This window comes from Microtus oregoni, unplaced genomic scaffold (genome assembly GCF_018167655.1).
Source record: "Microtus oregoni isolate MIOR12 unplaced genomic scaffold, Mior012 000007F_ref0000211, whole genome shotgun sequence".
NCBI classification, from domain to species: Eukaryota; Metazoa; Chordata; class Mammalia; order Rodentia; family Cricetidae; genus Microtus; species Microtus oregoni.
In genome coordinates, this window is record NW_024543066.1 from 55,550,190 (window position 1) to 55,577,729 (window position 27,540).

Below are 27,540 nucleotides of genomic sequence, written 5' to 3' on the forward strand. Positions count from 1 at the left end.
AAAATGGCCTTTAATCTAACTCAGAGTTTCGTGATATTGAGACACAATTGCTCCTGGCAACACCGCTCTATTCCCGAGAGAATGTTGAGCACCAAAGACACTCCACCTGGAGCCTTTCTTTTTGGCAGAACTGGCCTTTGGGCAAAGAAATGCCCATACCTCAACCACTGACAGAGATACAGAGCGTGCTTCGATGGATAAAACAGGACTGTCATATCCTGTCAAGACAGGGTAATATAGTTTTGAAAAGTTCCTTGCTTTTAATAATGGTATGTCAGTTATGTTAGGCCTTAGCCAAAGTTGGTTGACTCAACATTGCAAACGAGACTTTGAGTGATTGCCCAGGTAGTCAGTTGTCTCTGTCAATTGTTGCACATTTTGGATATATCTCATTTGTTAAGTAATATTTATTCCCTTCTCTGATCTTTGACGGAGTTGAAGATTATATAATTGTAGTTACTCTACATTATTTAGACTCCTTGAGATAGAATGTTTAGCAAAACTTTTGTTCTCAATATTGTTTGTTATATTTATTATTTGTTCTTATTGTATATAGTTGTATTTAGTTTAGTTCTGTCTTATTTAGACAAAAAGGGGAGATGTAGGAATAAGTCCTGCCCCTTAGGGGGCATGTTCGCCTCGGGCTAATGTTTACCTATAAATCTGGCAAGCGTGCTTGCATCGCTTGCTACTGCTTTCCTGGTCTCCGCGGGAACAGTGGTTCTGTAAGTCTATTTCCCCATTAAAGCTGTATATATTTTTACAATCTGTCTGCATTCATTTACGCTGTTACAATTTCCTAGTTATTGTGAGCAGAGAGGCAATAAACATGGCTGAGCAAGTGTCTCTGGAGTAGTATGCTGAATCCCTTGGTCAAATGCCACGGAGTAGTAGAACTGGGTCATATGGGAGATTTATTTTTAGAATGTTGAGCTATCCACACTGACTTCCAAAGTGGCTGGACCAGTTTTCAATCCTACCAACAGTGAATGGGGGTTCCTTTTTCAACATATCTTCACCAGCATTGGTTGGCAGTTCTCTTGCTGATTGGTCATTCTGATGGAAGTAAGATGAAATCTAAAACTTGTGTTGATTTGTATAGGCTATCTTCCAGGAATAAGAATCTTCTTTTTGGAGTTGCTGAGGAATCCCATCAGGACGGGAACAGTTCCTGCTTCTACACTGAAGAGATATACCCAGAGAGTCAATCACAGCAAAGACTGGACCAAGACACCAGGCCTCTCCTGGCTCCATTTGAAGGAAGAGATGGGAAGGCGCCAATGCAAGAATTCCTCCAACAACCTGGAAGGCAACATGACACCACCAGAATCCAGGAATCCCGAAATAAGAAGAATTGTACACCCTACTCCAGAAGAAATAGAAGAAATCGACTCAAAAGTGGACTATATGAAAATAATAGAGGACCTTAAACAGGAGGTGAAAAACTGCCATAAACAATTAGAGACTACAAACAAAAATGTAGAGGAAATGAATAAATCGCTCAAAGACATGCAAGAAAACCAAGAGAAACAAGAAAAAGCAATCAAACAGGTTAGGGAAGCGGTTCAAGACTTGAAGAATGAAATGGAAGCAATGAAGAAAGCATTAACCGAGGGAAGAATGGAGATGGAAAATCTGGGTAAACAAACAGGAACTACAGAGACAAGTACTAACAACAGATTATAAGAGATAGAAGAAAGAATGTCAGACACTGAAGATACCATAGAGAAAATAAACACACTGATCAAAGAAAACAGCAAAACCAACAAATGCTCATCACAAAACATTCAGGAAATCTGGGACACAATAAAAAGACCAAACCTAAGAATAATTGGAGTAGAAGAAGGAGAAGAAGGGAAGCTCAATGGTCCAGAAAAATATACTTAATAAAATTATAGAAGAAAACTTTCCCAACCTGAAGAAAGATGTACCTATGAAGGTTCAAGAAGCATACAGAACACCAAATAGGCTGGATCCAAAAAACAACATCCCCTCGCCATATAATAATCAAAACACAAAATATACAGAATAAAGAAAGAATATTAAGAGCCGCAAAGGAAAAAGGCCAAGTTACTTATAAAGGTAAACCTATCAGACTTACACCTGACTTCTCTATGGAAACCATGAAAGCCAGAAGGTCCTGGATAGATGTACTGCAAAAACTAAGAGATCATGGATGCAAGCCCAGACTACTATATCCAGCCAAGCTTTCATTCACTATAAATGGAGAAAACAAAATTTTTCAGGATAAAAACAAATTTAAACAATACGTAGCCACAAATCCAGCCTTACAGAAAGTAATAGAAGGAAAATCACTAACCAAGGAGTCCAACAATGCCCACAATAACTCATTCATCTAAAGACCCTTCACCAGCACAACTCAAAGAAGGAAAACACACAAACCCTACTACTAAAAAAGTGACCGGAGTTAACAACCACTGGTCATTAATATCACTTAATATCAATGGGCTCAACTCACCTAAAAAGGCACAGGTTAAGAGATTGGATACGAAAACAGGATCCAACATTCTGCTGTTTACAAGAAACACACCTCAACCACAAAGACAGGCACCTACTCAGAGTAAAGGGCTGGGAAAAGGCTTATCAAGCAAATGGACCTAAGAAACAAGCAGGTGTGGCCATACTAATTTCTAACAAAGTTGACTTCAAACTTAAATCAATCCGAAGAGATGGAGAGGGACATTTTATACTCATAACAGGAACAATTCATCAGGATGAAGTCTCAATCCTGAATATCTATGTCCCTAATATAAAAGCACCCACTTATGTAAAAGAAACATTACTAAAATTCAAGGCAGTCATCAAACCGCACACACTAATAGTAGGAGACTTCAACACTCTTCTCTCAACAATGGATAGGTCAATCACACAGAAACTTAACAGAGAAATAAGAGAATTAATGGAGGTAATGAATCAAATGGACTTAACAGACATCTATAGAACATTCCACCCAAATAGGAAAGAATATACCTTCTTTTCTGCAGCTCATTGAACCTTCTCAAAAATTGACCACATACTCAATAACAAAGCAAACTTCCACAGTTACAAAAAAATATTAGTAACCACATGTGTCTTATCAGATCACCATGGATTAAAGTTAGAATTCAACAACAATGCTACCCCCAGAAAGCCTACAAACTCATGGAAACTGAACAGTCAACTACTGAACCATACCTGGATTAAGGAAGAAATAAAGAAAGAAATTAAAGTCTTCCTTGAATTCAATGAAAATAAAGAAACAATATACTCGAACTTATGGGACACTATGAAAGCAGTGCTAAGAGGAAAGTTAATCGCACTAAGTGCCCACTTAAAGAAAACAGAGAAAGCACATATTGGAGGCTTAACAGCCCACCTGAAAGTTCTAGAAAAAAAAAAAGAAGCAGACTCACCTAGGAAGAGTAGAAGACTTGAAATAATCAAACTGAGGGCTGAAATCAACAAAATAGAAACACAGAAAACAATCCAAAGAATCAATGAAACAAAAAGCTGGTTCCTGGGGAAAATCAACAAGATTGATAAACCCCTATCCAAACTAATCAAACGGCAAAGAGAGAATACGCAAATTAATAAGATCAGAAATGAAAAGGGGGACATAACCACAGACACAGAGGAATTTCAGAGAATCATTAGATCTTATTACAAAAGCATGTATAACACAAAACTGGAAAATGTAAAAGAAATGGACACTTTTTTAGATAAATACCATATACAAAAGTTACACCAGGACCAGGTGAACAATATGTTGGTCGCGAAGAATTAGAAGCTGTTATCAAAATTCTCCCTACCAAAAAAAGCCCAGGACCAGATGGTTTCAATGCAGAATTCTACCAGAACTTCCAAGAAGAGCTAATACCTATACTCCTTAATGTATTCCACAATATAGAAACAGAAGGGTCATTACCTAATTCCTTTTATGAAGCTACAGTTACTCTGATACCAAAACCACACAAAGACTCAACCAGGAAAGAGAATTACAGGCCAATCTCACTCATGAACATCGATGCAAAAATCCTCAACAAAATACTGGCAAACAAAATCCAAGAACACATCCGAAAAATTATCCATTATATCAAGTAGGCTTCATTCCTGAGATGCAGGGCTGGTTCAACATACGAAAATCTATCAATGTAATCCAGCATATAAATAAACTGAAAGAAAAAACCATATGATCATTTCATTAGATGCTGAAAAAGCATTTGACAAAATTCAACATCCATTTATGTTAAAAGTCTTGGAGAGATTAGGGATACAAGGGTCATACCTAAATATAATAAAAGCTATATACAGCAAGCCGACAGCTAACATCAAATTAAACGGAGAGAAACTCAAAGCCATCCCGCTTATCTCAGGAACACGACAAGGCTGTCCACTCTCGCCATACCTCTTCAATATAGTGCTTGAAGTTCTAGCAATAGCAATAAGACAACATAATGGGATCAAGGGGATACGAATTGGAAAGGAAGAAGTTAAACTTTCGTTATTCGCAGATGATATGATAGTGTATTTAAGCGACCCCCAAAACTCCACCAAAGAACTTTTACAGCTGATAAACAGCTTTAGTAATGTGGCAGGATACAAGATCAACTCCAAACAATCAGTCGCCCTCTTATACACAAAGGATATGGAAGCAGAGAAGGAAATCAGAGAAGCTTCACCATTCACGATAGCCACAAACAGCATAAAATATCTTGGGGTAAATCTAACCAAGGAAGTGAAAGATCTATTTGTCAAGAACTTTAAGGTATTGCAGAAAGAAATTGAAGAGGATACCAAAAAATGGATGGACCTCCCTTGCTCTTGGGTTGGGAGGATCAACACAGGAAAAATGGCAATTCTACCAAAGGCAATTTATAGATTCAATGCAATCCCCATCAAGATCCCATCAAAATTCTTCACAGATCTGGAGAGGACAATAATCAACTTTATATGGAAAAACAAAAAACCCAGGATAGCCTAAACAATCCTATAGAATAAAGGATCTTCTGGAGGCATTACCATCCCTGACTTCAAAATATATTACAGAGCTACAGTAATGAAAACAGTGTGGTACTGGCATAAAAACAGAGAAGTCGACCAATGGAATAGTATAGAAGACCCGAATTTTAACCCACAAACCTATGAACACCTCATTTTTGATAAAGGAGCTAAAAGTATACAATGGAATAAAGAAAGCATCTTCAACAAATTGTGCTGGCACAACTGGATGTCAACCTGTAGAAGAATGAAAATAGACCCATATCTATCACCGTGCACAAAACTCAAGTCCAAATGGATCAAAGACCTCAATATCAATCTGAACACACTGAAAATGATAGAAGAGAAAGTGGGAAATACCCTACAACAGATGGGCACAGGAGATCGCTTCCTATGTATAACCCCAGAAGCACAGACATTAAGGGCAACATTGAATAAATGGGACCTACTAAAACTGAGAAGCTTCTGTAAAGCAAAGGACACTGTCACTAAGACATAAAGGCAACCTACTGACTGGGAGAAGATCTTCACCAACCCTGCAACAGACAAAGGTCTGATCTCCAAAATATATAGAGAACTCAAGAAACTAGACTTTAAAATGCTAATTAACCCAATTAAAAAATGGGGCACTGAACTGAACAGAGATTTCTCAACAGAAGAAGTTCAAATGGCCAAAAGACACTTAAAGTCGTGCTCAACTTCCTTAGCAATCAGGGAAATGCAAATCAAAACAACTTTGAGATATCATCTTACACCTGTCAGAATGGCTAAAGTCAAAAACACCAAGGATAGCCTTTGCTGGAGAGGCTGTGGAGGAAGGGGTACTCTCATCCATTGCTGGTGGGAATGCAATCTTTTGCAACCACTGTGGAAGTCAGTGTTTCGGTTTTTCAGGAAATTCGGGATCAACCTACCCCTGGACCCAGCAATACCACTCTTGGGAATATACCCAAGAGATGCCCTATCATATGACAAAAGCATTTGTTCAACTACATTCATAGAAGTATTATTTGTAATAGCCAGAACCTGGAAACAACTTAGATGTCCTTCAATGGAAGAATGGATGAAGAAAGTGTGGAATATATACGCATTAGAGTACTACGCTGCGTTAAAAAACAATGACTTCTCAAATTTTGCATGCAAATGGATGGAAATAGAAAACACTATCCTGAGTGAGGTATCCCAGACCCAAAGAGATGAACATGGGATGTACTCACTCATAATTGGTTTCTAGCCATAAATAAGGGTCACGGAATCTACAATTGGTGAACCTAAAGAAGCTAAGTAAGAAGGTGAACCCAAGGAAAAATATATAGTTATCCTCTTGGCTAAGGGAAGTAGACAAAATTGCCGGGGAGAAAATTGGGATCTTGGGGGTGGGGTGGGATGGGGGTAAGGGGAGATGGGGAGAGAAAAGTTAGAAGGGAAGGAGGGGGGAGCCTTGGGGAAACAGGATTATTGGGATAAAGGAAGGTTGGACAGGGGAGCACGGAACCACAATTCTTAGTTAAGGGAGCCACTTTAGGGTTGGCAAGAGACTTGAACCTAGAGTGGCTCCCAGGAGTGCAAGGCGATGTCCCCAGTTAGTTCCTTGGGCAGCTGAGTATAGGGAACCTGAAATGACGCTATCCTAGAGCAATAATGACGAATATCTTGCATATCATCATAGAACCTTCATGTGGTAATGGATGGAGATAGAGACAGAGACCCACATTGGAGCACTGGACTGAGCTCCCAAGGTCCCAATGAGGAGCAGAAGGAGGAAGAACATGAGCAAAGAAGTCGGGACTACGAGGGGTACACTCACCCACTGAGACAGTGGAGCTGATCTATTGGGTGCTCACCAAGGCCAGCTGGACTGTGACTGAAAAAGCATGGGATAAAACTGGACTCTCTGAACGTGGCGAACAATGAGGTCTGATGGGACACAAAGGACAATGGCACGGGGTTTTGATCCTGCTTAATGTGCTGGCTTTGTGGGAGCATAGTCAGTTTGGATGTTCACCTTCCTAGATATGAACGGAGGGGGGAGGACCTAGGACTTACCACAGGGCAGAAAACCCTGACTGCTCTTTGGACTGGAGAGGGAGGGGGAAAGGAGTGGGGGGAGGGGGAGAAGGGTGGAAGGAGAAGGGTGGGAGGAGGGGGAGGGAAATGGGAGGCTGGGAGGAGGTGGAAACTTGTTTTTTTTTTCCTCCTTTTCTCAATAAAAAAAAGAATCTTCTTTTTGAGCTATTGGTTAATAGAGTCATAGAGACCTCCCTAAACAATATAGCCATTGCTGCGTTCTTGGTTGTGTCCAGGGATTGAAGACAAGTCCTATTGCTGAGGCCACCATGTACTTTGGACATAGGAATCAGAGGATTCAAGATGGGTCTGATCCAAAATTCTCCTCTATGGTGACTAGTTGTCATAGCATATGAAGTTGATGTGCAAGTTGTCAAGGGAGAAAGCAATCACAAGTCACACCAGCGGTAAAAGATGTAAACCACAACAATGACCAGTGAGGTTAGATATCCCTAAAAGTGCAATAGTGACACTTATGTTTTGGCAGTAACCAACAGCTATCTAACTGGATGTAAAGCCTACTCAATAGACGAAAATTCATGTCTGGTATTGTAAGCCATGGCTAGTGTGGTAATGGATCTCAGAGGATATCATAATATCGTCTCTTTTCTAAACCAATATAATTGCAAATACCATCCCAAATACCTATCCTTATACCCACAGCCGTCACCAAAGAAGCTTCTTTGTGCAGCACATGGAGACTATTACATAAATGCACAGTTGGTTCAAATTCAGAGAATCAGCTAAATGTGGGGTATTCATTCCCAGCTGGCAGATCTCCAACACAGTCACAACCCAGGCTCAGGGAAAATAGTGGAAGAGGGAGCAGGAAGACAGCAAAGGTTTGAGGACCAGGAAGTATGCATCACGATTTTGAATTCTAGATATAACAGGGAAGCTATGCCCGTGAAATCTCAACAATATAGATACTTAAACAAATCTGAAAAATAACAACTGGTAAGTTGACTTGCCAGTGTGGGTTGGGAAGTTTTGTAGGACCTACCTCTAAATGAAGAGCTCTAGGGAAGCAACAACCACAGAGGAAGGATAATCAGTCTTCCACAGGGTAGGTGCCATGATTGGTTATCCAACACCAAGTGGTCAGTCTTCAAACATATGCATAAAAGCAATGTTAAGTTGACTAGCCCAGCTCTGACCCTCGATTGACCGTTGATAGATCCAGACTTGTTTAGGCCCATTGTAGGTGGATGTACATGTTATAAGGTCGTGAGTGATTTGGCTGACCCAGCTCTGCTCAGGATCTTTCAGTTCTTATATTTTTCTGTCCCACTTTGGCAATGATTTGTAAACTTTAGAGAGGGTAGTATAGTAAAAACGTGTCTTTGTGTCTGAACAGTCAGCTCTCACTCGCCACTCTCAGTTCTATTAGAAGCTGCATGTCTGTGCACACATCAGTGTTCATATCAGAGAGAAGCTTCTTTGATTAAGGGTGGGATTAATATTTGACTATGAGTATGACAGTAAATATTTAGAAAAAACGCCATGCTTCCCATTTTTTGACAAAATATTGATTCATAAAATTCCGTAGAAAACAAGAATGGATATCTAAGTTAATTATATGTTTGTCTAATTGATGGATGATAGATAGAAAGGACCTTTGTGTTTTAGTGAGTGTGTGTTCACATATATACACTCGTGCATTCCATATCTCAGATATTGGAGGATCATATTGAAGAAAGTGTGCTGTGTGATCTTGTTCTTCTGTGACTGCTCTTCATGGAACATCTTTGAAAGGAACTTAACTTTGTTGAGATGAGCTGCAGGCTGCGTTCCTGCCACCCAGCCTCTGGCCTCCTGGCTAGCTCATGCCCCAAAATAACAACACACAAACTGTATTCTTTTAAACACTGCTTAGCCCACTAGCTCTAGCCCTTACTGTCTAATTCTCATATCCCGATCAACCCATCTCTAATAATCTGTGTAGCACCAGTTTTACCAGGAAAGATTCAGCATGTCTGACCTGGTGGCTTGCTTCATTGCATCTGCCCTGGAGCGGAGAGGCTTGGTGTCTGAGCTCACTTTCCTTCTTCCCAGCATTCTGTTCTGTTTACCCCGCCTACCTAATTTTCTGTCCTATCAGGACCAAGGCAGTTTCTTTATTTAACCAATGACCTTCCTCCATCATAACTTCTGTGTGTGTCTCATCCTAGAAGGAGATTTAGCCTGCCCCGACTCTGGTGCCAGTGCTTTCAGGGATAGTAGTCCCTATGTTAAAAAATGTTTTATTAGTAAGTATCCTTATAAAGAGTAAAGTTTTCATTATGAAATTTAAATATAGGTATAAGAGTATATTAACCTTTACCCCTAAATTCAACTTCTGGGAAAACATTACACTTCTCTTTTGGGTATTATTCCTTTAAAATAATACTTTATTGATTCTTTGATTATTTCGGATTGTGTGATTTTACATTAATCCCCTCATCTACCAACTCCTCTATCAACTCTCTCCACTGTTACCTCACTGCAAACCCAACGTGTAGTTTCCTCCCTCTGTCTACCAAGTTCAGATTGTAGTGCTCAAGGAGTCTTGGCACTGTGACCTATCCTAGAGGGTTGTCAACCTACATGGAGTCAACTCATCAAAAAAAAAAAAACCCAACTGTTTCCCAGTAGCTGTCAAATGCAAATGGCCACCTTCATTTCTCTGTGCTGAGTTCTTTGTCTGGCTTGAGCTTGCATAGATTTTGTCCATGCTGCCCCCCAATTGCTGTGTTTCATATGTAAAACTGTAATATGTGCTTGGGAAAAACTGTTTCCTTGATGCCTTGATGTTACTCACAACCTCTGATTCTTACAAACTTCCCACTCAATATAACAATGTAGAAAATACTGAGGATGCCTAAAGCTGCTATTCTCTGTACATTGACCTTTTGAGTAACTTGGTGTTAATTACCATATTGCAAGAAAAAGTTCTCTGATGAGGAACAAGTGATACACTGATCTATGGGTATAGCAATAGGCCGTGTGGAATCATTTCAATGATATGCCCATTTAGCAGAACAATATTATTGCCTTCTCCCCTAGGGCCTGTGACCTACTCAGTCACAGGTTCTTGGCTGCATTAACAGTACCAAAAGCAGGTATTGGTTCCTTCTCATTGAGCAAGTCTTTAGATATAATCAGAAAGTAGTTGGTTGCTCCCATAACATTCCTGACACAATTGCACCAGTGAGCATATGTCATCAGGCCAGTCATTGTAACTCATAGGTTTCACAGATGGGTGAGACTGATGATGATTTTCATCCTCTGAAAGCATGCCTATGAAACTCCAGAGTCATGAGTTAGTTAGCACAAGGTTTCCAGCTGAGTGTCTGCTTTCTCTCTCCTTATTCTGTGTCTCAAGCATGTAGTGTCTTCAGTGCCAGGCAGAGGGTCAAACAATAGAGTTCTGGAGGGTAACCAAGAGTATTATCAATAGCCTATAATACTTGGTAGTCTATGGGACCCTGCTGATGAATTGTACAATAGAGATAATTCTTTCCTGGTACTGGGGTTTTTATTTGCCAGCCTAAGGTGACAAGTGTACTTGGGCTCCCATTGTGAGGTAACACTATTAAAACTTTTTTTATATATGTATGTGTATACATTTTAGGAAGCTTATATGGCAGTAGGCATCCAAACGGCTTTATCAACTGGCCTTTAGCATTATTTATCCTTCTATATATTCCCTCCTTTATCCTGACTTCCAATTCTAACTTAACCCTTCCTATTCCATCATTCCCCTTTAACCTTTTATTCCCTTTGTTATGAGGTGTCTAGAATGAGAGTCTCAAGAATAACTTAGATGATGCTATATGACACTCCAATCCCAGATGGCCAGATAATTTTCTTACTTTGGTTATCAGAAGTCAGACTTTGTTTTTTCTTCTCAGACGATGCTTTAGATGTGATTGAGGATACGGAGAGAAGTAATTGACCTGCCGAATGAATACTATAGACTTTGCCTTGTGGTATGTGCACTAGCCTATGTGAGCCATCCATCAGTGGGGTTTCCTAGCCTCAGGTGCTGAACTGATGATTCTTTCCCTCTAGGGACATGGACAAGGGCAGTCTCGTCTAAACCCTTCCTTACTGTCAGAAGCATCGACAGTCACAGGAAGCTGACATGCTTCACCGGTGTTGATTCAGTGCCTGTGTGCTTCTCAGATCAGAGCTGAGGCTAGTTAAAGGCTTTGTTTCATCTTCTTCATTCTATTCTTCCATCTCTAATTATAAAGTGATATTATTTTTATAGTCACTTTTATTTTTTTAGTTAAAATTCAATTACATAGATTTTTTGGAAGACTTCTTAACCATTTCAACAAGACCAGTAGGCTCTAGCAATGGCACTTTAAATATGTAATGTGCTATTTACAGCTAGTCTTCTTAGAACAATAAATATGTAATGTACTATTTACAGTTAGTCTTCTTAGAACAATAAAGGGATGAGAAAAGACAAGGCTCACAAACACATTGACTACATATAGCTTTATTGAGAAATGGTCATCAAATTTCACAATTAAGAGGTAGACCAGGTCTTAGTCTTATGAGAGTAAATAAGCCTACATGCTGCAAAGTGGCAAGCAGTTGAGGTAGACAGTTTTCAGATACGGCAAAGATGAAAGAGATAGTATTTAAAACCAAGAAAGACAATTTTGGGCAACCAGGTGGAAAATCCCCAGTTTCTCCAGCTGCAACAAAAGACTGAAACCAAGAAAGAAGGAAAGAAGGAATGGCCTCTGAGTCACTGCACATCCCAGTTGCTATGTCCAGGGACAGGGTATTTCCTGTTTTGCAGAGTCCTGGTTAAGCCAGTTATATCCAGATTTGCATTTTAGTTAGGAAATTGTTGGACCAGCCCACTGTCTAGCGGCTCTACGTCCTACTGGGTGTGGCACCCAGTCCTATAAAAAAGAGTTAGATAAAGAAGTGTAACACCATTGCTACTCAAACCCCAGACTACAGAGAACCTGGTGAGTCTGACCTCCTGAATTGATGTCTGTCTGTGGTCTTCTCATGTAGGTTACTTTAGAGAGAACGGTTGGTGATTTCAAACTGTGATCATGGGTTGAATGTTAGTTACCAATCTGAAATTCAGCAACGTGGCAGAGTGATCCACACTGTGTTAGCTTGTTTCTGCCTTTGTGTATAGGTGGTTGATGCCCATATGGAAAACCAAGACAATAGGAAAGGATTGCTTTGAAGATGGTGACAGAACAGAGTATTTTTATTTTCTTACGTTTTGGTGCCCTTTTCAAAGGCCTATCTCTTGGCGGGCATTAGACCCTTGAATTTTCCTAGGTGTCCTCTGATGTGAAACCCGTGTTCTGTCTGGGATTTTACAGGTGCTAATGGTGATAAGGGTTGGTTTTGAGATTACTTAAGGTTTCAGAAATTGAATATGTTGTTTTGTGCAAGAAACATTGTATTCTTTAAAACAGATGTTTCTGGGTATGGGGAATGCAACCAAAGAAGGATCTGCAAAGTTAAATGAAACAAAACACTAAATTGGAAGGGAAAATGTAGGAAGTCCTAAAAGACAAAGATTTGGGAGTACTGATTGTATGCGAGAGAATTACTGTCCAAAATCTTAGAGATCAGTTTTCTTTATGAAAATCACCTCTTGTGAGAACCGCTATGTAATGTCTTTCAGATCCTGAGACTTCAGCACGATGTCTTACCAAGAGCAGCAGTGCAAGCAGCCCTGCCAGCCTCCTCCTGTGTGCCCACCCACAAAGTGCCCAGAGCCCTGTCCTCCTCCAAAGTGCCCTGAGCCATGCCCCCCTCAGCCATGCCAGCAGAAATGCCCTCCTGTGCAACCTCCTCCACCCTGCCAGCAGAAGTGCCCACAGAAGAACATGTGAGTGCTTCAGCAGTCACCAGGATCAAGACAGGAGAAGGGACTCCATCTCACCTAGTTCCATAGCAACTCATCTACTGTTCCTTCAAAACCTGTCATAAATTTTGAAGAATCTTTTTCAACCTTCACCCCTGATATGCCAAAGATGACTGCTGATAGGGAAGATATTTCCATGAGACTATTCTCCTTCTACCACCAAGGGGCTGCTGAGAATGATCCTTCCTCTGTGGCACAGCATCCCTGATACACAGAGGGAAGAGCAGCAGGTGTTACCCCAGTGCCCTCCAAGGAGCCTTTCCAGTCTGCCTGTCACCTGGGCCCCTAGGGGCTTTTACAGCTTAGATAATTGTCACTGTTGTTACTGAATAAAGCACAATTTTGGTGATGGTATAGAGATGTTATTTCTTTGAAAACTTTCCTTATGGGTAGTGTGATTTTTTTTCTCTTATTTTGTATTATTTAGTTTTATTTTTCCTGCACATAAATAACTCACAAGAAGCGACTTAAGGAACAACGAGCTTATTTTGGCTTACAGACTGAGAAGACACAGTCATGCCGTAGAAGGCATGGTGGCAAGTAAATGGTTACATTGCATGTACACACATGAAGTGGAGAGCAGACAAAGAGTGGGCCATGCTGTAAGACCTCAAACCCCACTCTCAGTTACCAGCAAAGCTCCACCTTCTTTAAGCCCCAGAACTTTCTAAACAGTTCTAACCTCCCGATTCAAGCACATGAGATTATGGAGGGCATTTATAGTCAAACTGCAAGGAATGCTAGGCAAAACCCTAATGATCAATTTTCTCTGAATTTGAGGCCATAGTAAACATTATTTTTTAAAATATTTCAAGCTCTTCTTATTGTCTTCAAGTATTATTTAGTTCTTTTGAGGAACAAATTATTTAAGTAGTGAGGAATTCAATTCCTCTTCCCCAATTCAGAAGACTAACATGCACACCATAAACTTGTTCTGGGCACAGAGTTGTCAGTTCTTTCATTAGATTACCATAATGCCTGAGACTGAATAAGCTCTTAGTAAGTAGCCATCAGCAGTCCCTGCCCATCGTTACTTACATGCATAAGTTATTCAAATGTGACTTATTTGTAACTGGTACAGAAAATATGATTTAATGTATTATTCTGAACATTTTATTTCCTTGTCAAAATCAATTTTTTATTCAATATTTCAGGAAAATGAAGTTTTGGGGAATTAGTAGAGTGCCAGTGCATACTCCTAACAGTCCTTAAAATGTAGGGATTACATAATAAAAGGAAGGAAGGGGACCAAGGTGGAAGATTTTTCTGTCTCCGCTATACAAACGCCACCTTTTTTCTCTAACAGCCCACAAAATGGCCACATCCTATTACCATTATTTGCCTAAGTCTTCTGACTCCATATGTGAAAGATTTTTGTGTTTTTAATGTTAATAAGATTTGCAGTCACTGCTGCTATTCAGATCAGTTACCAACCATACCTCTTGCTGAAATAGGCACACCTGTCTGTATTTTTAGCAGGAAATTTAATAACTGAGATAATGAACTACCACTACTTTAAGTCACCAAATGTCTTTGAACAAATCTAAGAGGGATAAATGAGCAGAAATGAGACAATATTTTTAATTACATAGGGGACCCCAGGTCTCTCTGTAGTCTTTGGAGAACACCAGACTTAGAAGCAGTGCTTGCTGTTAGCTGCTGAGTACAAGGGGTCCAAAGATTTTCCTTGGGGGGAAGATTTAGTCTCCCTGTTTTGGCAGGATGAGACAATCATCCCCAGTGTAGCTTTCAGGAGGATAATAAGGTAGAAGGCTACTTTTTGCTGTGTGGGTGGCTTTGCCAAACCCAAAGGCAAGCCTCCTGGCAGAAGGTCTTTTGTGACCATGTATCTTCTTGGAGGAGCTAAAGGATGCTGCAGGAACTGGCATGTCTGTGTTTGAAGCTCTTTTGTTAAATGCCATGCTCTCAGATCTGTAAAGGCACTTGAAGATTGAGTACCATTATCTGTTAGTTATATTTAAATTAGACATATAAGTTAAATTTAGACATGTATTTTACCCAATTAGTTAGAGCTTACCAATGCTAGTAAATGTAAGAAGATTAAAAGGAATATTTTCATAAGTCAAAGAAAACTAACACATGTGAGTACTCTTATCCAAGATGGAGCTGAGGTCAAAATGGAGGCTACCCATGAGTTTGTATTTTTCCAGAGATGTTTTAATTTGGAGTTGTAAGTTTTACAGATCTTAAAACACACACAAATACAGACAGAGAAATAAGACAAGCATACTTTGAAAACAAACATATATACACACATAGACATAAAAGCATAGTGTGACAACATTATTTTAACAGACAGATAAATAAATTTTTTTAGAAACCTGTGTCAGCTGACCAACTTAAAAACCCTGGTATAGGTGGCAGAAGCCAGAGAAGCACACAGGTGGTCCCATTAAGGATTAGATTACCAGATGCTGCAAGAGAGAACAGAAATAAAGGACAGAACACCTTTGAAGTTTTCGAGTGGGAGGACGGGGGGGGGGGGGCAGATCCATTATAGAGAGTCCCAGCATGAAACAGCAAACAGCCAGAGAAGCAGGGAGGGGAGCAGGGAAGGGGAGTGGGAGCGGAAGCACAGCATCCAGAAACCATGGGTATGAAGCCTTGTTTATTTTTTCTCTTTTTTTTTATTGAGAAAAGAGAAAAAAGTTTCCACCTCCTCCCAGCCTCCCATTTCCCTCCCCCTCCTCCCACCCTTCTTCCCCTCCCTCCCACTTCTCTCCCCCTCCCTTTCCAGTCCAAAGAGCAGTCAGGGTTCCCTGCCCTGTGGAAAGTCCAAGGTCCTCCCCCTTCCATCCATGTCTAGGAAGGTGAACATCCAAACTGGCTAGGCTCCCACAAAGCCAGAACATGAAGTAGGATCAAAACCCCGTGCCATTGTCCTTGGCTTCTCATCAGCCCTCATTGCTCTCCATGTTCAGAGAGTAGGGTTTTATCCCATGCTTTTTCATAGTCCAGCTAGCCTTGGTGAGCTCCCAATAGATCAGCCCCAGTGTCTCAGTGGGTGGGTGCACCCCTCGTGGTCCTGACTTCCTTGCTCATCTTCTCCCTCCTTCTGCTCCTCATTGGGACCTTGGGAGCGCAGTCCAGTGCGCCAATGTGGGTCTCTGTCTCTATCTCCATCCATCACCAGATGAAGGTTCTATGGTGACATGCCAGATATTCGTCATTATTGCTCTAGGATAGGGTCATTTCAGGTTCCCTATCCTCAGCTGCCCAAGGAACTAACTGGGGACAACGCCTTGCACTCCTGGGAGCCACTCTAGGTTCAAGTCTCTTGCCAACCCTAAGGTGGCTCCCTTAACTAAGAATTGTGCTTCTGTGTTCCCCTATCCAACCTTCCTTTATCCCAATCATCCTGTTTCCCCAAGTTCCCCTACCCTCCCCTTCTCACTTTTCCCTCCCCATCTCCCCTTACCCCCATCCCACCCCACCCCCAAGATCCCACTTTTCTCCCCGGCAATTTTGTCTACTTCCCATAGCCAAGAGGATAACTACATGTTTTTCCTTGGGTTCACCTTCTTATTTGGCTTCTTTAGGTTCACCAATTGTAGACTCTGTGACCCTTATTTATGGCTAGAAACCAATTATGAGTGAGTACATCCCATGTTCATCTTTTTGGGTCTGGGTTACCTCACTCAGGATAGTGTTTTCTATTTCCATCCATTTGCATGCAAAATTTGAGAAGTCATTGTTTTTTTACCACAGCGTAGTACTCTAATGTGTATATATTCCACACTTTCTTCATCCATTCTTCCATTGAAGGACATCTAGGTTGTTTCCAGGTTCTGGCTATTACAAATAATACTGCTATGAATGTAGTTGAACAAATGCTTTTGTCAGATGATAGGGCATCTCTTAAGACACTAGACTTTAAAATGCTAATTAACCCAATTAAAAAATGGGGCACTGAACTGAACAGAGAATTCTCAACAGAAGAAGTTCAAATGGCCAAAAGACACTTAAGGTCATGCTCAACCTCCTTAGCAACCAGGGAAATGCAAATCAAAACAACTTTGAGATATCATCTTACACCTTTCAGAATGGCTAAAATCAAAAACACCAATGATAGCCATTGCTGGTGGGAATGCAACCTTGTGCAACTACTTTGGAAATCAGTGTTTCGGTTTCTCAGGAAATTCGGGATCAACCTACCCCTAGACCCAGCCTTGTTTATTTTATGTTGGATGTTGGATACACCCAATTTAAATGACTTTTGCACAGGGCAGCCCAAGGGTGTTTGGAGATAAGGCCTCAAATTGCAAGTGTCCGTTTTCACGAGTCTATGCCAAGTCTCGGCACTCAATGCCTACCACGATGCGTCTACTGTGATAAGACTCTTGAGTCAAAAAACAGAGGGATGTAAGAATTGCGTGGGCAGATGTCTCCATCCCATGGAATCCCACCTCAGCAAGGACTGTCTCACCGCTTTTGGTCAGGCTGGGGGTCCAGTGTGGCCTCGGCTTTAACAGACCACCCAACAAACACAAGGGCCCTGGGTCCTAGGGACATGTTCTTGAAAAGGCGGAACTCACCAGACAAAGCCGATCTTAGCCTGGTGGAGAGCATGGGCGAGAAGAGCATTTTCCAACACGTAACCCTGGGCCGGTGGGAAAAAAGGCCCCCGGCATGGGACCTCCAAATGTTATGTTTTTTCCCAGCCCAAACCTTTCCGCTTATGCAATAATTCAAATTAGACCATATCGGATCAAATTAGAAGAAGCCCAGGTTCAATGGATGCCAGCACTACTGGGTGGACCTCCGGAAAACACAAAGAGGGGAAAGGTGAACCAGAACTACAATGTGTTTGGTCTCTGAGGGCCAGTTTAAGTAGCCTTTGGGAGTGATCTTGACCCTCCCTGGGAAGGGGTCACTGTTTGCTGGGCTTTCTTGGAGGTGTGGTCTGGACTGTGGCAACTCCCTGGGGAGGTGGCTTGAAATGGAGCTTTCCACCCAACATTCCAAAACGGATGCCAGGGGCTGAGGTGAAGCCAACAGTCATCAATCTGATTACAGGCGAAGGGCAGTTAAGGTACCCTCTCCACCTCTGCCTGGATTCTTAGCTGGGGTCATCCTTGTGGATTTCTGGGAATTTTCCTGGTGCCAGGTTTCTCGCTAACCCTCTCTCTATCAAGATATCTCTTTCCTTGCTCTCCCTCTCTGTTCTTCCCCCAACTCAATCTTCTTAATCTCTCAGGTTCTTTTCTCCCCCATGTTGCGAAGATTTCGGATGTGTGGGTTTATGCAGATGGTGAAATGAAGACTCAGAGACAGGTGAGAATGAACTTAGCCTCTGCGGCTGCAGGGGGCTCAGTCGCGGTGAACTGAAGCGCCTTTCCCGCATCTTTATTTTTTTCCTATATTTACATTTTAGTTAGTAGATTTCTATATCTTAAAACAAACTGATGGAAGCTTCTGACAATACAATGCCAGGTGCAAATACCTGATTCATGAGGTATCATGGTTTTCCGGGTTTCCTCTAGACCTAGTTTTGCATAGGCGTTGTATCCATGGGAAACTCTCAGTCAAGATTCACAGAGGAACAAAATGTATCTGTAACACAAAGAAAGGCTGAGGGAATGTGTGAAGACTCCGGAGGCAGGCCAGGTATAGCCTAGCTGGGTTTCAGGGGCTAGTGGAGGTTTCTTGCTCTCCCTCTGGTGCCAGGTCAGCAGGACATTATGTCACACCCCCTTCCACCCTGCACACTCCCCCCACAGTCCCACTCTACTCAGGGGATCTTTATTGCCCTTTCCCAGGGGGATCCATGTACTTCTCTCTTAGTGTCCTCTTCATTTCCTGGCTTCTTTGGGGTTGTGGACTGTAGGCTGTTTATCCCTTGAAATTTGCAGGCAAATGGATGGAACTACTAAAAAACATCCTGAATGAGGATGAAAGACCCTGAAAGACAAACACGGTATGTACTCACTCATCAGTGGATATTAGACTTAAAGGAAAGAGGTATCTTGATAGAGGGAGTCATTATGGGGTTAGGGAGAAAACTGGTGCTAGGGAAATTTCCAGGAACCCACAAGAATGACCCCAGCTAAGACTCCTAGCAATGGTGGAGAGGGTGCCCGAACTGGCCTTCCCCAGTAATCAGAACTAAATGTCACCATAAAACTTTCATCCAGTAACTAAAGGAAGCAGATGCAGAGATCCACAGCCAAGCACTGGGCCTACCTCCTGGAGTCCAGTCGAAGTGAGGGAGGAGGGATTATATGAGCAAGAGGGGTCGAGATCATGATGGAGAAGCCCACAGAGACATTTAAGGGAGCTAGTTAAAATGTCCTGCAGAGATGAGGAGAGAGCATGAGACACAAACAAACCAATGTGTATAAGTTTATTAAGAAGATCTGTGCAGACGAGCTGGGGAAACGGTGAACAGAAGGGGAGGAAGAGAGCGTGAGAATGGTGCCTTTAGCTTTTTAAGATTTCCCAGCACATGCGCATGAGGGGGAAAGGCGTGCCCACATCAGACGCTGATGACAGGCAAAGAACGCTATACCCTGCGCCTGCATACGGGGGCTTCTACGTCAGACGCTGGTGATGCAGATGGCAGGCGACTCACGCATGTGCACCTGGAATACATGTATTAGCCTCAGAACCCGGAAGTGTAGCCTTACGGGTGGCTAAAGGAATTACACTAATGGGAAGTCATGGACTCTAAACTGATGTCTGGGAAGCCTGCATGGGACTGAACTTGGCCCTCTGTATACAGGCAATAGTTGTGCAACTTGGTCTGTTTGAGGGGCCTCTAGTAGTTGGACCAGGATCCATCCCTGTTGCAGGAGCTGGCTTTTTGGACCCCCTTACATATGGTGGAATGCTTTTCTCAGCCTTGATGCAAGGGGAGGGCCTTGGTCCCGCCTTAACTGAGTGTGCCAGGTTTTGTTGACTCCCATGGGAGGCATTACCCTTAGGAGAAGTGGGTAGGAAGGTTGGGAGAGGTGAAGTCAGAGGAGGGGAGGGAGGGAAACTGTGATTGGTAGACAAAATGAGTAAGAAATTTAAAATTAAAAAAAAAAGTTGGTGCCTTTCTGGAGACCTTTTGTGCAGACATCTAATAATAAATGTTAACTATTGCTTCTAAATGAGAGTGGAATTTTCTGCTGTATCATGAGGAAAGAAAACATAGGGTGTGTGTGAGGGGGTATATCTATAGGAAGATGCTATGAAAACATAGGGTTGTGTGAGGGGTAAATTTATAGGAAGACACTATGAAAACATAGGGTGTGTGTGAGGGGGTATATCTATAGGAAGATGCTATAAAAGAAAGGAAGACTTGTAGCAATTGTGTTTGAGAGACAAACCATTTCTGGGAATTGAAAGAATGAAGGTCTGCCTCTTTACCAGGGCTTCCACTTACTCAAAGTGTAGGGCAGATTTTCTTGTGAATGTTCTCAATGGAAGCTTTTTATTTAATTTCCTAAGACATGGGTGGGTCAACCTCCCTTCTGGGCACCTTGTGTGTGCTTACTTCAGAGTCTTATTTCCATCTTAGTCCAGTGTGCTTAGATTCAGGACTTTCTTGAAAGCCTCCCTCTATGAAATGCCCCTTTCTTAGTTCCACGTGTCACCTCTGCAGTGTCCTTAGCTGGGCCAACACCAACCAAAATCTCACTCTGCCTGTAAAGATGTCTACTCAGAAGTGAACCAAGGTTCCTCTGCCTCCCAACCAGGAAACGAGAACATCAAGACTTCTGAAACTCAGACTAGAGTTGAGATGTATGTATAATTCTCTGACACGGTCAACAGATGTGCTGTAGACACTTGTCTGTGACATGCAAAGCTAATTGTGTTACATGGACAACTGAAGTTTCACTTAGCTTCCTGGAAATGGCTCATGTTTTCTGGTGGGATGTAAGTTTTCCTTCTGTTCAGATAAAGCTCTGGCCTAAGCATCTGGTGAACCAGGTTTTGTTTGTTACTCTATGGGAACTGCTGTGTATGTGTGTGTGTGAGAGTGTGTGTGTGTGTGTGTGTGTGTGTGAGAGAGAGAGAGAGAGAGAGAGAGAGAGAGAGAGAGAGACTGTGTGTATGAATGTGAGCGTATGTGAGCATATGCATGTGTGTGTTAGTCTGTATGTGAGTGTGCTTGTATGTACGAATATGAGCATATGTGTGCATGCATATGTGAGTATGGGAGTGTGTGAGTGTGTGTGAGAGAGAGAGAGAAAGAGAGAGAGCATGTGTGTGTGTTTTGGATGGTGTGGTGGAATGCAAAACACATCCCTCTAAGAGATTCCCTGACACAGAAAGAAGAGGACTTGCTGAGAAAAGTCTTAGAATTTGTTGGGGGGAATTTGAATTGTGGGCATACAGAAGAAATGAATGAGAAGGGACCGATTCACATCTGCTAGAAGATGCCTTGAAGGGAACAGAAGCAGTTGGATATGCTCCCCTATTTTGGGGACAGAGCACTTGGTTTAGATATGTCAGATTTAGCTTGGTCAGGTACTAATTAAACTCCAGAATGACTCGCGGAGTTGTAAGAGGAGAAGCCTCCTCTAGTCCCACTTGTCCAAAGCAAAAGCCTCTGATGGCATTACATAACATTCCTCTGGCATCGCAGGCATCCTCAGTGGGAATAGCATCCACCCGCCAGGGCCAGGACCCGGTCTTAGTGCCAGGGTCGAGTGTCAACTGAAGGAAGCTATTGTATGCCCTCCTGTGTCTGTGAGTAGCTTTTGCTTTATGAGGAAAAGGAAGAAGTCACTGAGTCAGACAACAATTTATAGTCAGGAGTGGGAGGAGCTTTAATGGAGAATTAACAAAATCGAATCACTTGCATCTTGGTCCCTCTTCAGAAGAATTTTGAGTAGACAAACTAGTGCAGGAACCAAGTCCTCAGTTGAATTCAGAGACTCAGAGGCCTCATATGTGTAGGCAAAAAAGCTTCGTAGTACTTTATTTTCAGGCATAAATGAGAGATGGGACTGTGATCAAGGGTGGGGCTCAGCATCGCTCCTGTGGTTAGCTCCCCAAGGCACAGTTTTGGACTACATTACTTTTATTTTGTCTTCTGTTGGGCTAGTTCTGGAGTGACAGTTGAGGGACAGGGCTCAGGAGTCTTGGGGTGGCAGGGCTCAGGGGCCTTGGGGTGGCAGGGCTCAGGGGCCTTGGGGTGGCAGGGCTCAGGGGCCTTGGGGTGGCAGGGCTCAGGGGCCTTGGGGTGGCAGGGCTCAGGAGCCTTGGGGTGGCTAGGTTCAGGTGCCTTGGGGTGGCAGGGCTCAGGAGCCTTGGGGTGGCTAGGTTCAGGTGCCTTGGGGTGGCAGGGCTCAGGAGCCTTGGGGTGGCTAGGTTCAGGTGCCTTGGGGTGGCAGGGCTCAGGAGCCTTGGGGTGGCTGGTCTCAGGAACCTTGGTGTCACATGGCTTCTTGATTTGGGAGACACATGGCTCCTGAGGTGGTGGCTGGCAAGGCTGTTTCATTTGCTGCTCGTGCAGCTGAGGTGGTTCTGCACAGGGCTGCTTCTGCTGGTGTGAACTCATGCTTCCAAGATGGCCGGGCCTAGAAACAGAATAGATGATTTACAAAGGGAATGGCTTCACGAGAAACCACTGGCAATGCCACTTCCAATGCATGAAGAAGTAGAGCTCCTCCTTTCTCTCTGTACCACAGAGGGTTCTTTGCCATGAGGATCCTTAAGAGTGATAAGTTTGGTTCTAAAGTAGCTGGTTTTTCCAATTCCCCCCTCTTCCTCCCTGTCATAAGGCACAGCTGGCAACACAGCAGAGGGCTTCAGCAGGAATATGAGACCGATGCCATTGGCCCATGTGGAAATGTCATGGCATGTGGAAAATAAGAATATTAAAATATGCTCACAGCCCACTGCTCATCTGAAATAAGTAAGATGTTTGTCACCTGTAGAACACCTGTGGTCCTCCAGACCACCTCGCCAGCACATGTGGCTCACACCCTCTTCCGTCTCAGGTGCTCCACTCCCACCTGCTTGCTCTGACTGGCCCAACTGCCACAGATCATCTGCTATGCCAATTTTAGGCAGCTTTCCTAGAGCAAGAACTTAGGAAATTTTTCTTGCCTTCCCATCTTGCCGTAGCTCCTGCCCTGTCTCCTGGCACTGACCCCCACACAGTACTGCCTTTAGTTCCTATTCTTCTAACTGAGATGCAGTTTTATAGAGAAAATTTTCCCTTCTCTAAATTACCCTTTACAGTCCAAAACATCAGATACAGCAAACTCTAACAAATTCTTTTTTTGAAAGAATAAAATTCTCAGCATTAAACTTGCAGATAAAGAAATGATGTCACTAGAAGTGTGATAGGCTTGTGTTCTTACACAGACACAGACACAGCGAGGATTGGTGGCACACACCAATTACGTCTAAAGTTCCTTCAATCGTGACTACTTTTAAGTGAAAGTATTTACGGTTTACAATTCAGGTGATTCATCTGCCTTATATCTACAACTAAATTTTAGTAAGAGGAGAAAAAAAGACACCCTAAATGCAAACGAGGCACCAGTATAAAGTTACATAAATGCATAAAGTAAATGGTGAAGTATACATGTAGAGAAGCTTACCTGGTGTGCAGGATGCAGAGAATAGGCAGTGTGGTCACTGGGATCTGGAGTGGCATCCTCTTCAAGCTGGCTTTTTATAGAAGGAACAAGCCCTGCCTTGAGGGACTGGGAGCCTTTGGGGCTACCGCATCTTCATTACTTACCCGTCAGACATGATTCATCCTAGGTGCTTCACCCACTTATTGGTTTAGCTTAAGTGATGAAACTAATAATGTGACCTTTTTCACATACTGACAGTCGTACAGTCTGAGCATAAACCCTGAAGAATACTCCCCAACACACTCTTCAAATATGATGTTTTCAGGCAGGATGCTATGGGCTGAAAGAGCAATAAGGAAATTCTAGGAAATCAGGTAACAGAAATCTACTATGATTTATGGATGTCATAAGTAGGGCCTCAGTTTAGATAGGTGGATTGGTGTGATCAGAATGCCCATTTTAGATAGGTGTATTGGTGTGATCAGGATGCCCAGTTTATATGGGTGCATTGGTGTGATCTGGATGCCCAGTTTATATGGGTGCATTGGTGTGATCAAGATGCCCAGTTTATATGGGTGCATTGGTGTGATCTGGATGCCCAGTTTATATGGGTGCATTGGTGTGATCAGGATGCCCAGTTTATATGGGTGCATTGGTGTGATCAGGCTCTAGAGTGGGCAAGGGGTAGCTAGGAGGTGTTTCAGGTTCTTCTGGGAGGCAGTGGGCATAATGTCATTACTCTCTTCTACTTGGAACAATTTAGGCCATAGTTCTACTTATCCATTACTTAGTGGAAAAAAAACCCAAACAAATAAGCAAACAGACAAAATCTTTAAAGTGATTTTCTCTCTCTTTCTCTCTCTCTTTCTCTCCTTTCTCCCTCCCTTCCTCCCTCCCCCCTCTCTCTTTCTTTCATTCTTCCTGTTTTTAATGTTGAGAACTCCCTTCTAAGAAAAGATACAAAAATAAGAGGTGCAAGGCTGGGAATCTCTATTAGAGAAGGGAAACTCTGAGCTGTGTAAAGAGAGAGGCCCATCCAGCTTCAGGTCCAAAAGGACTTGATTCTTCTATTCCAGCCACTTTTTCTATCTAGTGTGGCAAAGACTTAGGCAGATGGTTACAGGGGAGATGGGAACTGAGGAAAGAGCAGTACATTGGTGGGGAATGGCAAGGTGGGTTTCCATGGTGGTGGGTATTTGAAGAGCATAATAACAAACTCTAGGAAGGGCATGCACAGGGAATGCGACAGAGCTCAGCGGAGCCTGGTAAGTAGAGAATCTTTTCTCAAGCTCAGCCACATCTTACATGGTGGAGAGGCTGTGTAAACAGGTTTCTCCTTCAGGAGAAGCTTCTCTCCTAAGTTAGGACAACACTTATCTAACCTGTGAAGATGGTTTCAGCTCACACAATGTTCACCATTGTGATGTAGGCTGCTTCACTTCGCTTCCTCTTTCCTTACCAGAAGTCGTCATTCTCTAGAAAGTTGTTCTTTTTACACCATTATTCAAAGATAATAAACCTTTCTTATGAAGCAAACCCCAAATAAACAAAACAGTTGAATTGATATAAAATATGAGGAAAACAGACTAAAATCTTGAATTTTTCTGGTCTGCCATGGAGTTCAATGTAAGCAAACAATATTTTCTAAGAGAAAAGCTCTTTGGGGCAAACAATCATACTTACTTAACTCGTCCTTGAAATCAATATGAAGAGATTCTTTCTCAGATAGAAGCTGCCCATTCTCTGTTTATTTTAATTCCATATGCGTAACTTTCTCCATGAAAATGCCAAAATAGAATAGTGAAGAATGAAGTCAGAATATGGCACATAATTTCCGTGTCATTTCTTGACTGCATTAAAGAAAATCCCAATTTCTTCAATGTTCATCTATTGTCATATTCAAAACACATTTAAATTGCTCTCAACCCTCAAGATCTCAGACTCGGTGCTGTGGGAGATTGCAACACCCAGTGGTGACACATGGCCTCTCCCGAGACTAAGCAGGCCATTGCAGGCCACATGACAGGTTTGTGAAAGAGTGACTTACAGAGAGTCAGGTAATGACATGTCCTGGAACCTCCCTGCTGGGGTGTGTACTCAGCGTTAGTGAGGCTTCTTGCAGTTAGTGGGCTGTGGGAGATGATGGAAAATTTTCAGGTTTCTTTAGCACGATAAAAAAATAAGCTCTCCCAGTTTATTCAATCAAAGAAGTTTTGAGTATCTATAGGCCATCAGGTTGTATTCTTGGCAGTTGGTTGTACCTATAGGCCATCAGGTAGTATTCTTGGCATTTGGTTGTATCAATGAAAACCAACAAAGATATTGAATCATTTGGACTACACATACTAATGGAGAAGGCAGATATCCATTATAAATAATTAAAAAATTGACAGACAAGAATAACTTTATATTTAGTGCTATAGAAAAAAAAGAAAAACAATGTAAGCAATTAGGAACACCCAGGAGATAATGGTATTTGTAAATATTCTTCCAGGAGGTGATTTTGGACAGGCCCAAAAGAACTGAAGTCATTGGAATATCTGAGGGCAGAATGTTCAAATTAAATACTATCTGAAGCAAATCCTTCAAGCAGGGATCCAAAGCAAATGCTAGAGCTGCCTGGCATACTCCAGTGGCCCAGGGGCTGAGACAGAGGCCACAGTCACACCTGTCAGCCTGCCAGGCATTCTCAGAACACAGTGACTCACCTTCCCACAGGTCTTTATGTGTCTACTTAAACAATCTTTTGCAGAGTGTACTAAAGAATGTCTCTTCAGTGCCTTCAGTGCCTTGTTCCTGGGATTTTTTGTTTTTGTTTTTGAGAGTTTCTACACTATAGTGGAAGAGTTATATATATGAGGGATTAAACTCACATCTAAAATCATTTTAATACAGCGAGTTTACCTATTGAGGATTTTTTTCATCAAACTTTTTAAGTTTAATTATTCATGTGATAATAGGACCAGTGAGTGAGTTGTTAAGTACAGAAATGACCTGGACCAGCAGTTTCTCCTTCAGTGACAGGGTCCTGAGAGAGAAGAAGAGGAGATGAGGGGATAGGAAAGTTTAGGATTAGGTTCTGCGCAAGCTATGTCTTCTGACAAGGTAGCTTACTAAGAAGAGCATCTTATACACTATTTTCAGGGCAGAAATGGGACAGTGCTAGCAGGAACTATCATACAATGGGATGAAGTCAGAATGAAGAAAATCAGGAAGTGTTGCCTAAGGAACACAGGGTATCTCAAGAATACTATAGATGAAGCACCTAGGGGCCCTGGGATTAGCAACCTTAGCTCAGCATGGTGGAAAAAAAAAATGTTTTTCAGTATCCAAAGCCACGGCACTGTCAAGGCTCTGGCCCCAGGCCATTACTGGTTGTGCCAAGCCTATTCCTAGTTTTAGAAGAGGAGTTGTGTTCCTTCTCCACACATGGGGCCTCAGAGAAAACCTTGGATCAGTCCAGTCCTCAGCATGGAACTATGAATTTTTAAAAAACCATCTTTTTAAGCAAAATTATGTTACATATTGTACAACAAGTATATGCAAGTGTGATGAAAATAGGGATATTGGTATGATGGAAACTGAATAATTGGAAATTGACCAAATATACCATTTATTAGTCATCACCTGACACCTCTTTTGTTTTCCTGGCTACTTAGGTTCAATAAAAGCTTCCATGGTTTGTAATTTAATATAATTTATTAGGCTTAACTGGAACAAAAAGACAAATGAAAAAGATCAAGAAGATTTATATTGTGAAAAATGGCAATATGTCTGCAGGATAAACTGGGATAGTAGTGGCACATATGTTATGGGGAAAACTAACCATGTTTTAGTTGGCTTTAAGGCCCACTCCATGAGATGGAATCCATACTGAAACTGCTGAAGTGACCAGAAACCTGGACTACATATGTTGTGGGTCTAGGGGAAAACCTAACACCATTATTCTATTAAATGAAAGTGGGTGTAGCAATAAAAACACCTAATGACATACTGCTGTGTAGATAACCATAAATCGATGCATTACTCAGTCCT

General features: G+C 42.1%; 2 protein-coding genes across 3 annotated transcripts; one reads left to right on the plus strand and one right to left on the minus strand.

Annotated features, from left to right (window-relative positions):
• The first annotated feature begins 12,737 nt into the window (after positions 1-12,737).
• On the plus strand, positions 12,738-12,929 carry LOC121450336 (small proline-rich protein 2I-like). The gene has a single exon (XM_041655155.1). It carries the CDS (start codon positions 12,738-12,740, stop codon positions 12,927-12,929), a length of 192 nt encoding a protein of 63 aa, XP_041511089.1.
• A 9,066-nt stretch (positions 12,930-21,995) lies between these two features.
• On the minus strand, positions 21,996-22,475 carry LOC121451068 (cornifin-B-like). Of its 2 annotated transcripts, XM_041656551.1 has the most exons (2): positions 22,377-22,475; positions 21,996-22,166 (listed from the first exon to the last, which is right to left on the minus strand). In XM_041656551.1, exons 1-2 carry the CDS (start codon positions 22,473-22,475, stop codon positions 21,996-21,998), a joined length of 270 nt encoding a protein of 89 aa, XP_041512485.1. The 2 variants fall into 2 exon arrangements, with proteins under 2 accessions (XP_041512485.1, XP_041512484.1); XM_041656550.1 differs by having other exon boundaries at positions 21,996-22,475.
• Between the last annotated feature and the right edge of the window lie 5,065 nt (positions 22,476-27,540).

What these genes read in the sequence shown, in the direction of transcription:
- LOC121450336 (XM_041655155.1), top strand. Translation starts at nt 12,738, where the DNA reads ATGTCTTACCAAGAGCAGCAGTGCAAGCAGCCCTGCCAGCCTCCTCCT.
- LOC121451068 (XM_041656550.1), bottom strand. Translation starts at nt 22,475, where the DNA reads ATGAGTTCACACCAGCAGAAGCAGCCCTGTGCAGAACCACCTCAGCTG.